General features: G+C 42.9%; 3 protein-coding genes across 3 annotated transcripts; all 3 read left to right on the forward strand.

The window, feature by feature from the left end:
* Positions 1 to 480: 480 nt before the first annotated feature.
* LOC110982258 (sushi, nidogen and EGF-like domain-containing protein 1) lies at positions 481 to 2,835 on the forward strand. Its single transcript, XM_022240555.2, has 4 exons — positions 481 to 952; positions 1,768 to 1,890; positions 2,238 to 2,385; positions 2,606 to 2,835. The coding sequence occupies exons 1-4, from the start codon at positions 572 to 574 to the stop codon at positions 2,611 to 2,613; spliced, it is 660 nt and encodes a 219-aa protein (XP_022096247.2). The 5' UTR covers positions 481 to 571; the 3' UTR covers positions 2,614 to 2,835.
* Positions 2,836 to 5,200: 2,365 nt separating this feature from the next.
* Positions 5,201 to 10,026, forward strand: LOC110982228 (peptidoglycan recognition protein 1-like). Its single transcript, XM_022240507.2, has 4 exons — positions 5,201 to 5,433; positions 6,213 to 6,404; positions 8,052 to 8,206; positions 8,836 to 10,026. The coding sequence occupies exons 1-4, from the start codon at positions 5,292 to 5,294 to the stop codon at positions 9,040 to 9,042; spliced, it is 696 nt and encodes a 231-aa protein (XP_022096199.2). The 5' UTR covers positions 5,201 to 5,291; the 3' UTR covers positions 9,043 to 10,026.
* Positions 10,027 to 10,149: 123 nt separating this feature from the next.
* Positions 10,150 to 14,473, forward strand: LOC147798157 (peptidoglycan recognition protein 1-like). Its single transcript, XM_087141532.1, has 4 exons — positions 10,150 to 10,797; positions 12,008 to 12,199; positions 12,619 to 12,773; positions 13,576 to 14,473. Exons 1-4 carry the CDS (start codon positions 10,701 to 10,703, stop codon positions 13,774 to 13,776), a joined length of 645 nt encoding a protein of 214 aa, XP_086997658.1. The 5' UTR covers positions 10,150 to 10,700; the 3' UTR covers positions 13,777 to 14,473.
* Positions 14,474 to 15,294: the final 821 nt, after the last annotated feature.

The following is a 15,294-nucleotide window of genomic DNA, read 5'->3' on the forward strand; positions in this document are numbered from 1 at the left end:
TGTACGCATGAATGTTGAAAGATTTCGAAGGTGTGCGCTTCTGAGCACATCCGTATAGACTGAACGCCGATCGTCAAAAATCACGTGACTGAAAATCCACTGCGCGCGCAGCGCTAGCGGTTCCCGAACTCCAGGGTTCTCGAATAGCCTCACACTAGCATACGCTGTTAGAATATCGAACTGCCTCACTGGTGACGGCAAACTGGTCCCCCTCCTCGCGACCTGTAGACGTTTGTTTGCGTCGCAATATTGAGTAGTAGTAGACCGGTCACCTGGGATTTTGTCGCCACTTAACGTCTCAAAAGTGGCCCAGTGGAGCAGGTCCATTTTTATGAATAGAGAAAAAGCAGAAAATATTGCTGATTGAGGTTTTACATCGTTTAAGCGAAAACCAGAAGAGGAATATTGTGACGAGTCCGTCTCGCCTGCTGTTAGTGCACAACTCCAGGCTATCACATCATCAAGAACGTCCCCATCATCTATGTTAGGAATTTTAAATGTCGATGAGTGAAAACGATTTCTTTATTGATAACCATACCTGAATTCTTCATTAAAAAGGGCAGTATCCAACATGGCTAAACATGCTTGCATATTCCAATCAAAGAACTGTTTCAATCAGAACCTTTGTCCCGTAAAAGTGCAGGTGAACACGAATGGCGTGCTTTCCTTTCTCAACGAAGTTAGGAGCTATGTACCGGAAGCATTTCCTCTTGGTGGAGACAAACGAATGGTGGCACCATTCTGGGCTGACATGGACGTAAGATACGGAGGCAACGTCACCTATCGTGAGCTTACCTGTGTTCCAGAAAATGATGAGATCTTCGCTCAGGCGGATTGCGTCATCAAGGGAGCTATCACCGATCAGTCCACATTCTCCACATCGTGGATGTTTATCGCAACCTGGAACAGAGTCCCGTTTTATGGAGCCAGTGGTCACAACGCTTTGAATATCGTGAGTCAGGCCACAGACTAACGGGAAACCTTCTTGTATATTATATCTGCAAACAGACGATTTTAAGTGGAGAACTTATTAATTAAACCTTGGGGGCATTTACACAACGCCTCGAAACTCGTGAGTCACGCCACAGGCAAAAGGAAACATGTTTATCCAAACTTGCATGGCTAATTTTTAGTAGGATAACTAATTGAAACAAATGGAGCAAACTTCATTTCTGAAATGTTTATATCACACAGGGGTTGATTCATCAGTGGATATTTAGCCGAACCTAAATGGGCGAAATGGATAATGTGCAATGTAGAGTAAAAGATTATCGTCAGTTTAGTCTTTTCAGTATGCAGCGAGAACCCCGTATAACGTCTGCATATGCGCGGTCAGCGCCATTTTCAAGAAACACAAGTAATACACGAATAGAAAATAACTTATCATTTACAAATTGACCTATCATACATCACGTTTAATTTATTGGTAGTGTCTTCCAAGCTTTTGAAACATTTATTGCTGGTAGTCATGTATGCACTGAAACAAAACAATCTTTCAGTGTTCAGGTTCGTTGAGTTCCAAGTCTTTGCTCACTCAAAACTCACTGTCGTGGAAGGTTGGTCTTTAATAAGGGATGCTTGGATCCTAGCAACGACTGTACGTTCTCAGACTATGTATGTACAAAGGAAGCATCGTGCTCATATATATTATGCTGTTGACATTTTAATGATCAAACCCTTTCAAAAAAGTTGGCCGCGAACAATACTGATAATTCAGTGGCACGGTTTTTAATTATAATAAAATTAAGCTTGTCACTTTTTCACTAGACAAACACTTTTCAAGTCGTACTGGTGACGAACAGGAAGATTTCTTTCGCCATATTTAATTACGGGGAAATCAACTGGCCCGCTGGTGTTAGTGGTGGCGAGAGCATCGGAACTCCTGCTCAAGTACGCTTTTATTTTAGATCCTGCACTCAGCAATTAAACTATCTTAAGTATCACTTGGCTTGAATTTTTGTAATCTTGTAGCAATTCTATGCCCCCTCTTACCTAAGAAACATACGCAAGAACAGAGAAGTCAGGTGTACCATTCAGAAATGGTGAGAGAGTGTATTATGTTCTCGTTATTTCACCCCGTCTGACAAAATACCCTCCACATTTTTTCCCGAAATTGAGGTTTTGTACATCGAAAATAAGAACGCACGTCCTTTCTCAGTTGGAACTTTCAGCTGTAACTAGGGCCTAATAATGATTTTATAAATCTCTGACATCACATCGTTTATTTTCTTGCCCAGGTTGGCGTGAATGCTGGCGATAATTTGACCTTCATCACTGTCCCTGGATCCAGAACAAATGCGATCGTAAACATAGACCAAGATTCGAATATCGGCAGGAAAGGATGCTTTCTGTTCCGAATTGACTGTGGCAATATTATTTATTCAGGTAACCACTCTATCTTTAATCTTATGGGCTGGGCTGGGCTTGGCTTGACTTGGCTACGCTAGACCAAGGCCGGCAGAACTGGGGTCACAAATCACAAGAACAATAATTTTGATGCATGCCGATGGGGGCAGTACTCCCAACCGCCCCAACCCTTTTGGAAGGAGCCTGAGCAGGGAACAAATTAGGATTACCCTCCGCCCCTTTGTTTTTTCCTAAACAGGCATGTAGTGCAGTCCTGGAGGTTCTCCGGCAGTTGATGGCGTGCTGCGGAAAATCTGGGAACCTGTCTACTTCGTACACCATGATGTGAGATTATCAACCTGTCCCGATGATGAGCTCTGCATCACCAAAACATGGCCTTGCTATTGAGTCTTTAATTGCCACCTGCTCGTGAAACAAATCACATTAAGACGATTGTTGCAGTGATGCTTTTGTTTTAGCCATGTATATGCATATTTAGAATAGTAAGTATCGTCAGAAATTTCCTGTTTCCAATTTATCATTCAAATACTATTTATTTTATTATATCACAATTAATATGAGTATCGCTGACCGTAGTATAAATATTTATCGCGATATAATGTACAAATTATAATACCCAGAATCACAAGCAATTTCAATTCTGCTTTTCATCGTTCGAATATCGTTTAAATTAAAATATTTATGATCTTTTATTGTTTCTTAACATCTAGTGTGATGTAGTATGGAATTAGAAAAGAATGAAATTTTGAAACAATTTATAAATTTCGCCTCAGTCTTTGCGTTTACTTTTAAGAGTGATCATCTACACTGTCTTTGACAAAAGTTGTAGGTCAGTATATTTTAAAGAATTGACAAATTATGGGGTTGCAAACACAGATGGAATTGCTTAAGAAACGTTTATACGAAGGCTTGATGTTGAAGCATGGAGCTATTATACACAAGGAGTAAGCACATTCAGAGATCAAAATGGTCAATGATGGCCCCCGCCAGCACTGCACGTGCTGCAAGGACAAAAATTACGCGCCACTATACGGGCTACGAGGAATGCTTTTGCAAAGGATTGTGAGAAGCGCGCGTGCGTGTCCGTAACACTTCTGCACTTTCAACATGGCTGCCATGAGACAGAAACCACCGTCATTGGAATTGTCCTGATATTCCAATGATAATGAAAGGCTGGTTACGTCTTTACATCCTTAAAAGTCTCTCTTAAAATGCACGACAAGAAAAGTGAAAGTGATGTAGCTGGTCCAGAGGAAAATTTAAAAAAACACACAAAAACATAGAAAGATTGGTTGTCCTTCCTGTCACTGGCCACAATTGGCCAGGCATGAAACCTAGCTTGCCACCTTGTCAAATGCATTCCTGCGGCATGTTCCCACCTTCTCAACCGTAGGAACCACTGGGATTGCAACTTATGATATGAATATCGAAGTTCATATTTGGGTATTTGTTCTCTACCGCCGGAACCGCAAAATGTCATAACTGACTTTAAAAACGTCCGACGTTTGCCACATGACCACTGCTGATTTGGAATTTTCGAGCGCATCTGCGGGGATCACTCGCTGACTCCTGAGTGCTACTGAAGAGTACTGTGCAGCTTCCTCGTGCATCTTTCCACCGTTTATTTACTCCAGTATACCGCAGCGAAACACCGCGAGTCTGTGGGTTACCAGCAACCCGGTTACCAGCAACCCCGCAGTGGCGATCACCGTGTACAAAGAATGTCTAGGGTCTTCAACACTGGGTCCGGTAACCGCACGTTGTCTATGGAGCCAAATGTTTTTAATTATTTAAATCATTCATAATCCTGTTTACTTGTTTAATTGTTGTACATGTATGTGTAAATTGCATTTTTACTCATTTTATGCGGACGTTGAAATTTCTGATGAAGAACTTTATACTCTCAAAACTTGCTTTCCACGGTCCCTTTGAGTTGCGAATCTTTAATTGTAGATTCGTGCGTACTAAGAAAGTAATTGTTGGCGATTTATTTCAATGAATAAAAGAAAAATTACGAGAGTCGTTGCGCTCAATGATGTATGATGATAGTTGATCTTACACCTGATTTCTCGCCTGTGGTTATTATGAAATTTTAACTTTTGTTTATATATTGTAACTTTAAACACTCTAATTTTACCATCATCAAGACTGATGTTTAACGATATCTTTTTATGAAGGTCATCGTCAATTATATATATAATGGTTTTTGCCCTAACCCAACGTATATTAATAAGCACTGTATGCTCAGTGCTTGTCCGAGAGCTTGCGAAAAAACCTCACAAGCTTACTCGGGTGGGACTCGAACCCACGACCTCCTGCTTACTAGTGCAGATGTCTTGACCACCGAGCTTGCCGGGGTCGGCTGGCCGGTCCGAGTCAAATGAAGCAGCGGGTACGGCGAACTATTTTCAAGATGTATTTTTGCGTTGGGGAGATGTTAATTATATATATAACGGTTTTTGCCCTAACCCACCGGCAAGCTCGGTGGTCAAGACATCTGCACTAGTAAGCAGGAGGTCGTGGGTTCGAGTCCCACCCGAGTAAGCTTGTGAGGTTTGTTTGCAAGCTCTTGGACAAGCACTGAGCATACAGTGCTTATTAATATACGTTGGGTTAGGGCAAAAACCGTTATATATATAATTAACATCTCCCCAACGCAAAAATACATCTTGAAAAAAGGTCATCGTCCCACACAACTCGCATATAACTATGACTCGCAGGGGCAAATACATTCTGTGATGATTATTTTCAGAACAGCTGCTTTTGTCAGACTCTCTCCTTCAGCGAGGTCGCTGTTCATGCTCTGTTCTTTCCTGTCACGTTAATACGAAATGGGAATTCGCCAAACAGGAAGGGTCGCCATTTAGAGAGACCTACTTCCTGCTGCAAACAAATTACGAAAATCAGCGTGTGTTTTCCATTGAATGCTAGGCAACATATCTACGTCCACTATGGGCTACGTCTGGTTAGCCTTGGTAGCTGTAGTCCGTCTCTCCATCCAAATTGACGCCTATTCAGCAAGGCAGAGGTCAGCGAACGAACTGGTGGTCAAACATACCAATACAGGTAAGTCCGTCACCGATATGCGTTTGTCTTGTGTTGTACAGTACCTACAACTGGTAGGCCTATACACGCATTTTCTCTTGATGGCGGTCTCAGCGGTCCCCCTTGAATAGCCGGACATTAAACTGACCACTCTCCCGTTGTAGTGCGCAGAGATGGCATGACGTATTTTTACCATATTTGGTAAGGGGGACCGCTGAGACCGGGAGACAGCTGAGATCGCCACACCGGATACACATGGAGCCTAGGGTGATCGGAGTTACATATAGTATTACGAAGACGTATAGGATGGTGCAAGTTGTCCAGTTGTAAAACCAACAGAGAGCTCGATCTACAGTAGATATTGCCCAAGAGACGTCACAGTTTTCCTCATCAATGTGGAAATCTGCATTAACATTATAAAAGCCCTAAAACGTATGTGAAAATAAGAAACAAATTTAGGATAGGACATTAAGATTCCATTGAGGATTCCATTGATACTGTTCCATTGCGCCATTTAGCTTTGATATGGATGGCACCCATTTCTGTAACTGATAATTTTTGTCATGTGCGCATGCGCTCATGGCGTGGGGAGGTTGTCAGTCCATATCCCGAGAGCAACAGGAGAATAGATGGGTAGTAGCATTCAAAGTCGTACTTTGATTCAGAGCTGAAATAGAGAGTGGCTCTTTTCTGCGAAGAGATTTTGCCACCGAGTAGGACACCCTGCACGCTTCGTAGCACACCTTCTAACACCTTTGCTTTTATTTTCCTGAACCAAATCTGCCTACCCTTCCAACTAGACTCCCTTTGCGGGAATTTAACCTTCGTCACACGGGCTGAGTGGAAGGCCAAGCCCCCTAAGAGACGCACTGTGATGCTGATACCCGTGGCCTACACCATAATACACCACACCGACACTGCACAATGCCATTCCTTCGAGGAGTGCTCCCAGGACATGCGGATTTTTCAGAAGTGGCACATGGAAGACAGAGGTAACTTTTCAACCCTTCGAAACCTTTAAGAATATTACGGTAATAGTAATCAGCTGAAGTCTTTAGACGGTGTCTACCCGTACAGAGCTGTACATAGAGAGAGTAGCGCCATTGCAACTTCAGACTTTGGAACCAAAATAGCTGTATATTATAATGTGCAGTACAGCATGCCGCTATTGTGTGCTTATTGTAAAATGTGCACTGATGCATTTCCACAATTATGGTTTCAACATACGATAGAGAAACTCATGTCGCAATTCTCTCTATAAAGAGCTCTGTACCCATATCCACCAGCGCGCCGCCAGGATGAGGCATTTCACAAACTTCCGGGTTTTAGACACGCTTGAAACCGTCCTCGCACATTACTGATTGTCTGATATGCCGACCGCTGCTTGATCATGCCCATTGCCAAATGAACTCTAGACTTGAATCGTGTCGGACTTAACGTTGCTCTTCCCCAGTCAGCCAACCCTTCACATAACGCGTAGTACACCGTCGGGCGTCAACGTCAAAGGTTGTACAACGAGTGTCACAAGTCAGTAAGTCCGACTGAACTGATATGCCAATCAGACCCCCGGTCGGTGATTTGCAGTTATCCGTAATTGCATATGAACGATGGATCTCGCATAATGTAAACGGAATTTCCACCAATCAAAGTAATCAGACCTGTAGACTTGTTCACTATAATAGAGGTATGAACGATGCCAAAACACGTCCAGCAATTTGATTGGATGCTACCTGTGTTGGTAGATGAGCCGATTCGCTGTGTACAAACGGCTGGCAGATTCGCAGTCAAGTCAGGATTTCTGAACTCACAGTAGTAAGTGGACACAAGAGGGCGCGAAGCAAGTAACGACGCGCGGCCTCCAAATCCTAAGGGTGCATTCCACCAAATGGTTGTATTTCTGCGCGCGAGCTCATTAACATTTTGTAACCCCACGAGATTTTAGAATAAGACAGGCCATAATCAGGAAGCATCGTAGAAATATTTTTACAAATCCCAAATGTGGGACTGATAGTTTCCAGTTCGGGGTATTTCTTTCACAAAAGCCCCAAATTGCCGACCTATTTTGGATAGAGGCGGGTGGCTACATTCAGAAATGAGCGCTTTGTTTCATTGCTGTTTGGGGGGCGTCTTCGTTCAAAAGCGTTTGTGGTTAACCCCCATGAAATTGAAACGAAAAGTAATCTTCTGCCCATAATCTTGAATTTCCAACCTCTTCACGAGAGTCAACAGACGGACGTGCTATTTCGGTCCGATTTTACACTGTTTTCTATGTGCGCCTATTTTGTGTAGTGCAACCCTAAGCAGAAAAACAAGACGTCACAGGAGGTCCCGACTTGAGTCAAGTCTATGAACTCCGGCGTGTGTTATAACAGAAATTCTGCCAATTTCCGCCTGGAGAGGTATCAAATGGCGGATTTTGGAGATGGTGTGGTTGGACAGCCACTTTCATTAATACCAGAGGTGAAAATTCTTTCCTGTAAAAGTATAGCTTACAGCACAACTCTCTGTATTAATTTTGGATTTTTTTCCCTGCCCGACGTGTATATTTAACACTGTATACTCAGTGTATGCCCCCCAAGGCCAGTGAAAAACGACAAGCGTAGTCGGGTGGGACTCTTATAACTCTCCCATTTCTCTAGGTTGGGACGATATCGGATACAATTTCGTTGTTGGAGGCGACCAGAGAGTGTACATAGGGCGTGACTGGGACACCGTTGGAACGCATGCTGGGTCATGGTACTACAACCACCATTCGCAAGGCATTGCTATCATCGGAAATTACACCAGCCTGTTGGTATGGAGCACTTTATGTTCCACCTCGTTCAAAAATAAATTCAAACTTTTTTTTTAATCCCCGAAAGATGGATGGCTCACGGTGGTCTGTTTAAGAAACACAAGGAGCTCCTTTAGAAATAGATATTTTCTGAAGGTGGTTGAAATTCTCGCAACCAAAACAGGATCGAGGATGAATTAGTGGCCTATCCAGCGGGGGGCAGGGAGGAAACCTACCCCCCGCCCATTCACGGATTTTGTTTTCACCTTTTCCCTTTTGTGTTAAAAATACTTTGAGTATTAAAGAAAGTAATCAACACCAGAAGAAAACATCACCACAATGTGAAAAACAAGGATATCTGGACCGTAAGGTGTTGGTTTTATGTTCTCCCCGCACATCATGCTGAATGAGCCAGAAGCCGCATTCGCTGTTGAATGCCCCCCATACACACACCAAAAGCTGGATACACCGCCGGGATGAATCCTTTTGTTCATATTTCTACTTTAAAAGTTTGTGATGACGATCCGAATTCAATTCCAATTTATTGAGGTCATGTTGAACGGATGGTCACTTTCCCGTTGAAGCCACCAAGGGATGTCATTTTAATATCATCAAGTAAGTACTTCCAGTTTGTTTCAATGTACCAACAGCCAAGTCCGGGTGTACTCAAGGTGTTCCATCAGCTGACGGAGTGCGGGGTCCAGTTGGGTTACCTCACCGACCGGTACGTGCTGCGTGGCCACCGGGACGTACGTCAACTTGGCCCCACGTCCTGCCCGGGAGATACGCTGTACGCTGAGATACGTCGGTGGCCTCACTACCTCGAACCAAAGGCGAACAAATCGACCAAATACTGAAGTCTCGCTCTTCTTATCAGCAAAAAGGCCTGTTTTAGAAAACAGAGCAGCTTTTCAGATGTGGTTATGTCTTAATCTCTGTTCGAAAATATTGATTTTGAATTATGCATGCAGGTTTAGCTTGCAAAGAAAGAACGTGAGAATTGGTCTTTTTATGGGCATATACATCATATACATGTGCTCTGTTCGTCAAAAGAGATTTGTTTCGAATCTATGTGCAAGGGCGGATCCGGGGGTAAAGGGGGCCATACCCTTCTCCCAATACGAAACAGAGCTAAATATTTTAAATTTAAAGTTATGAGAGAAAGGCAATTTTTTCTCTATTCTGTGTCTCTTTCTTCCCAAAGATCTCTCTGGATCTGCCTTTGTCGACGCGAACTTGCCAAAGGTCACTAATACAAGTTTACCATGTTGCCATGTGAAGCAAACAACACTTACTGCAAGATCTCTTTATCTTGTCAAAACAGTCGGGGGGGGGTTTCATTCTGCCGTCAAGTTACACAGCTATCGTTTTGTTTTGATTTTTTTTTGGGGGGTGGGATAGGATCTGGAGATTACTCCGTTGCTCTCGTGGAGATTGAAAAAGTACGCAGTTGCTGAATCAAGCAGAGATTTGTTGATAATGTATGTCAAGGGCACTTAAAGCTTATACACCTATGCATTTTAAACTGATCCTTCATTATATCGTTAATTCAATTAAAATAGAAATCAATTTTATAGGTTTTAGTTTTCTCCACGTGACATGTAATAAAATCTTCATTTATCTAAAGTAAAGAGAATGCATGCTTTATCGTCTCTGTTGCAGTAGACAGCTGTAATTTAAACCCGAATATATTTGGGCTTGGTTTCATAACTTTCATAATGACATTTGGGGCCATAACCACCTCATGGTTACGTGTCTTTAGCCCCAAAGTGTTCATACAGAGTTATGCTGGGAATTTTCTCAATCACCAAAACGTTATCTGTCAATAATGCCACGCTGGAAACATATAGAGAGGCCTCTGGACAAAAAAAACTAGTTGGGTAAAGGCGAATTCAGAACATTGGTCCAAAAGTTGGAGGTCCATTTTTTCCCTGGGGGCAAAATGTGAGCATTTCTGTATGTTATCTTTCAGTTGCCTGTCTTAGTCCAAGGCTATTTATGGGGATCTTAAATGTAACTTGTAGTTCATTGCGACAGGCGCCGTCAGTATTGCCTATCTTGATGTGACCCACAACAACCACCTGTACAACCCCACTGTACACGGACTATGTTTTCGCTTTAAAAGCACTTTGTATCCATTAAAAGGGAAGCACTTTGCACGCACGTTGGGCTTGACATCAATATTTGCTTTGACAAAGGAAATTATGAACGTCACCGTCAACACTTGGCTGTAGTCTGGTTCATTGAACATGGGGGTCAAAGGGCCGCTTCGCTGAGCAACACAATCATAATGCACGTGCAGCTTTAATACAACCATTGCTGTGGTGAAACTGTACATTGACACAAGGTATTTCCTCATTGCGTTATTGTTACTGGGACTTTCCAGAAGAACGAGGCTGGTGAGGGCATCTACTCGCAAGGCTGATACCATAGGAACTTACCTTCTATCAGCGTGAACTGTTAGCGTTCAGCTTGTATTTTCCTGTCTTCGCAAGACCTGGGTTGCAGGTTTGAGATGGGCTTAATCTCCTTAGCTGTAGTGGGCGTACTTGTGTGTCATGCTGCATTTGGGAAAATGTCAGACGATGAAGCGATGAAGAATGCTGCTGCCGGTAGGTTTTTTGAAGCATCTATTCGCATACCAGTGGCCATTTATTAAACTCCCAAGCTAGCTGACAGGCTTGGACAAGACTTCAGTTTTCACAACAGTCAATTATCATTATTGGAAATGTTTGTACATGTTGCCCTGTAAATTAACACTCAAATAAAATTCAGCTCCATCTGCTGCAAGCAAAGCTATACCCCATGTAAAGGTGTATAGAAACGTGGTTTTTATTGGTGTTTCGGGGGGAAGTATTAATAGATACGACGGGGACAGACTCCACGACTCTCACGGCCCGAATGGTCACGTCTGGTTTGGTTCGTTTTTTTAACATGCGCCGGTTGTTGTGCCCGTAATTTTGATGCTATACATGATATTACTGGTATAATTTCAAGGGTGGATCCAGAACTAATTTTTCGATTGGGCCAATTCTTTCCGGGGGGACAATTTGGAAATTTCTAGACGTAACCTGTGGCCTCCCCGAGGAGATAGACTAAAATTTTACATGCATTTTGGAAGGAAATGAAATGAAGTAGTTCCCAAAATCGATTTCTCAAGTTGAACCTTTCGGGGAGGGCAGTGACCCCCGTTGACCCATCCCCCTCCGTCCTTATATAGTTCAAGCTGTCCTTTCCCTTTTAGAGACTATGTAATTACGGAAGTCACAGCCAACTGATTCTGCCACGGCCACAAATGGCGCGCCCCGTCGCGACGGGATACGTTAGACTCTATTCTATTATTTGTTGGCTGCCTGCTATAAATAAATGTTGACGCCCTCTTTTGTTCATGCATGTAACCTGTACAGCCTAAAACACTGTCTCATGAACACGACATACTGTTTGCTATTTGTTTTCCTCGCTTCTTTGTCAGATACACTTGAATAATCTTATGGCTCATCATTATTCGTATTAGCATAGCGATGTTCCCTGCGATTCTCAGCATGTGGGGGCGAATCCAGGATTTGTGCGGGGGGGAATGTTTTCCGAGGAAGGCGGGGGGGGGAACTACACGTAGTCGCCTTTGGTGAAGCCATTTAATCTCTTTGGTTTGTGCTTAACCATACACGCAATATCAGACCTCTACGTGCTTTATGCATGCTTTTTACGAGCTATTCCAGCCTTTAGACAAAAATGGCAATAAACGAGGGCTTCCCGGCTGGATCCGCGCCTGGTATCCTTAAATCCATATTGAGCATGAACCAATCTCACCCTTCCCTCCAGACTCCCCGTGCGGGAACCTAACCTTTGTCACGCGGGCCCAATGGAAGGCCAAGCCCCCCAAGAGCCGCGTGGAGATGACGGTACCTGTGGACTACACTGTCCTACACCACACCGACACTCCACAATGCCATTCCCTTAAGGAGTGCTCCGAAGATATGAGGAAGTTCCAAAAGTTGCACATGCAAGTCAGAGGTATTTTTTAATCCGCTTGCAACAGTGAGAACAGTGTAATAATGAATTTGGACCTGGGTCAAAGGTCAACTAGTAGTCAGAAGGATCATTCTTCGTAATTCCGCTGAAAACAACGAGAACGTAACAACAGTGAACTTATCAGCGAAACACGTTATGGTTGTGTATGAAAACATCATCGTCGTCGTGATTAATTTCATCATCGTGTTGCTGTCGATATCGTCACTATTGGTCAAGATTGATCAGTGATATCGCTCATGTCAATTACGACCCGGCCAATGTTGATAGGTATGGACCGACGCACACAACACGTCCCGCGTATAGGCCTATACTGGAAGCGAGTGGACCAGCTGATGCCTAATTATTGTCTAGTAAAGTTAACGTAACCGCTCATTTGCAATGTTCTTCATAAATGTTTCCAGGTTGGGATGACATTGGTTATAATTTGGTCATTGGCGGTGACGAGAGGGTCTACATGGGTCGCGGCTGGGACACCGTAGGTGCACATTCCGGATCAGTGTATTTCAACCACCACTCACAAGGCATCGCAATCATCGGCAACTACACCAGTGTTCTTGTATGTAAATGTCCTTCCGTCCTTTTTCATCATTGTATAACATCTTTCCTCTTTCTCGTCTTCGCCACCTGCTGCACCTAAGGCTGAGTCAATTTGAATATTTTACTATTCGAATATTCGACTTCTAATTCAATCGAATATCCGAATTTTCGGATAGATTCATCAGATTGTTTATGAACAAACCATATACTAATTCAGTTGCAATAACGCACACAATTGTACATTATAATCACTATAATAGCTTCCCACTTTTAGGACTATCTCCAGCAACGATTTAGCAAGAATTATCATACGAGCAATACTTCTTGGCCTGTTGAAAATTTCTATTCCTTTTACATTTTTAATGAATAATTTACTGATTCATATATCATTTTGTCGCTTTTCATTTGAATCTGCTTGAAACAAGCTTCCATAGTGCGATTGTTCTCATTTAAAACAAAAATTCTCCCTTCCTTTTCATGAATTTTGCTTTCGAACAGTCAAATTTGGAAAATAATATTCGAATATTCGATAATTAATTGAATATTCGGATTAAGAAATTCAGTGGGGAATTTCCAGGCCATCCTTCCATTTTTTTGTGAAATGTTTGAAGCTAATGTTGATAAGGGGGATGCTTGAGAACTTGCCATTCTCAAAATTAGCCTGTTTAAATTTCATAACGATGGTGGCTTAGGAGCGGAGTCGGGAAGCCCTTTCTGATCTACAAAATGAACAGTAAGGCCCCATACAGAATCCGCATGATTCCATATCCAAAGGACTACATCGGTGCTTCATTTTCTAGTTCTTTTCTTTTCAACAACAGCCAAGTCCGGGTGTACTCAAGGTGTTCCATCAGCTGACGGAGTGCGGGGTCCAGTTGGGTTACCTCACTGACCGGTACGTGCTGCGTGGCCACCGGGACGTACGTCAACTTGGCCCCACGTCCTGCCCGGGAGATACGCTGTACGCTGAGATACGTCGGTGGCCTCATTATCTCGAACCGAAGGAAGACAATTCAACCTAATCCTAAATTCCTTACTGGTTTCTTCTTGCAGTAGAAGAACTTTTCAAATGGGATACCAAAGAAATACATTGCTATATTCATGACAACATGATCCTTTTGACTGTGAATAGGAAAGAATCTAATGATTAATGAGACTTGGCCTTGTATAGATGATAATGTCAAGAAAATGTAATTTGTAATACAGACGCGGGGCCAAGCCGTATTAGAAATTTGTGATATTTTTATACAAAAACAGTCCGAATGTACGTTTTCGCCCTTACTCTTCGGCATTAAAATCTGAAATAAAATAATGTTCCATCCTGGTACGTCGATGTGTAAGTGTCTGTTACCTGAATGAGACGTTTGGTGGGCGTGGTCTAAAGCAGGAAGGGAAGCTTTGGAACTAATGATCTTCCGAAATAAGTGTCATTACCCCCAAGAACGGATTTACTTTTGTCATCCAAAAATGTTACTGATTTGTGTTTGTCATCCATTCACTGGAGACCACTCCAAACGAACGTCAAAGCTATAGAAATTGATCAGAGCCTATGTTCTGTTTTTGATAGCAATGTTTTTATCATTCTATAAAGAACTAGTTTCCTTGTGAAGTAAAAGACATTTTGTTATATTAAAGAGCGCAGGGCGCAAGGGCGCAGGCTGCCAAAATTTGTCATAGCCAATTTTCAGTTGATAAATAAAGTGATTAATATACGTATAATGAGATATAAAAGCAAAACAATTTTTGTTCATTACTTGTGTGTTTATTAGGCCCTCAAAAATTGACCGCCACCCCCCTCCCCATTCGATTGCAGCTTTAATTCTGTGACGCAAACAGAAGCACACACAATCAGTCACGAGAAATGATGTCTGGGCACCAGACGAATCATCAGGGCCGCAGCACCCCGTATTTGTCAGCAAACTTACCCTGATTGCTTTCGCGTATGGCCAATGCACCTCTTGGATGTGGGCATTTGGCTGGCTTCTCGGGATCCTGCCCTTCTCTGGTCAGGGGCATAGTGTCGGAACGGCATCTTTCTCTGGTCACACCCATGAAGGCATGCAATCCAGTTTCGAAGCGCGTTTTGCTCGTCGCCCAGCGCCCCAACAGGGCTGCGGGGGGGGGGGGGAGCTTGCACAGATTTTGGTGAATGAAATACGTTCCGGGTTACCGGGTCACGGCTAATGACGCACAGAGCATTGTGGGTAAATTCTGCCAGGCATGCAAGCTCGCTCGATGCGTTACACAAACAGCGGTTATCAATTCAATAGTTTTTTCTCTTTCAAAGATCCCTCACTACTGAAAATTATCTCACTACATTTGTCTATCCAAAACTGAACACGAAACCAACAATTTGAAATATATCGTCAAAAGACTGGTAATCAGTCATTCTTATGAGAAGATCAATTATCACACTGTGATTGTTCCGAAGCCATTTTGTTTCATAGAGCCGACACTTTGTCATTGGTATTTCCACTGGCAATCCAAAAATTTAACAAACAGCACTTCGCTAACAGGAAGTGATGACCTCGTGGTCACAT

The sequence above is a fragment of the Acanthaster planci genome, linkage group LG09 (assembly GCF_054643075.1).
Source record: "Acanthaster planci isolate LZ-2023a linkage group LG09, COTS_SCS, whole genome shotgun sequence".
NCBI classification, from domain to species: domain Eukaryota; kingdom Metazoa; phylum Echinodermata; class Asteroidea; order Valvatida; family Acanthasteridae; genus Acanthaster; species Acanthaster planci.

What these genes read in the sequence shown, in the direction of transcription:
- LOC110982258 (XM_022240555.2), top strand. Translation starts at nt 572, where the DNA reads ATGGCTAAACATGCTTGCATATTCCAATCAAAGAACTGTTTCAATCAG. An exon ending in GTCACAACGCTTTGAATATC is followed by an intron (nt 953 to 1,767) that starts GTGAGTCAGGCC and finishes CTTTTTCACTAG; the next exon opens with ACAAACACTTTTCAAGTCGT. An exon ending in GCATCGGAACTCCTGCTCAA is followed by an intron (nt 1,891 to 2,237) that starts GTACGCTTTTAT and finishes TTTCTTGCCCAG; the next exon opens with GTTGGCGTGAATGCTGGCGA.
- LOC110982228 (XM_022240507.2), top strand. Translation starts at nt 5,292, where the DNA reads ATGCTAGGCAACATATCTACGTCCACTATGGGCTACGTCTGGTTAGCC. An exon ending in GTGGCACATGGAAGACAGAG is followed by an intron (nt 6,405 to 8,051) that starts GTAACTTTTCAA and finishes CCATTTCTCTAG; the next exon opens with GTTGGGACGATATCGGATAC. An exon ending in GAAATTACACCAGCCTGTTG is followed by an intron (nt 8,207 to 8,835) that starts GTATGGAGCACT and finishes ATGTACCAACAG; the next exon opens with CCAAGTCCGGGTGTACTCAA.
- LOC147798157 (XM_087141532.1), top strand. Translation starts at nt 10,701, where the DNA reads ATGGGCTTAATCTCCTTAGCTGTAGTGGGCGTACTTGTGTGTCATGCT. An exon ending in GTTGCACATGCAAGTCAGAG is followed by an intron (nt 12,200 to 12,618) that starts GTATTTTTTAAT and finishes AAATGTTTCCAG; the next exon opens with GTTGGGATGACATTGGTTAT. An exon ending in GCAACTACACCAGTGTTCTT is followed by an intron (nt 12,774 to 13,575) that starts GTATGTAAATGT and finishes TTTCAACAACAG; the next exon opens with CCAAGTCCGGGTGTACTCAA.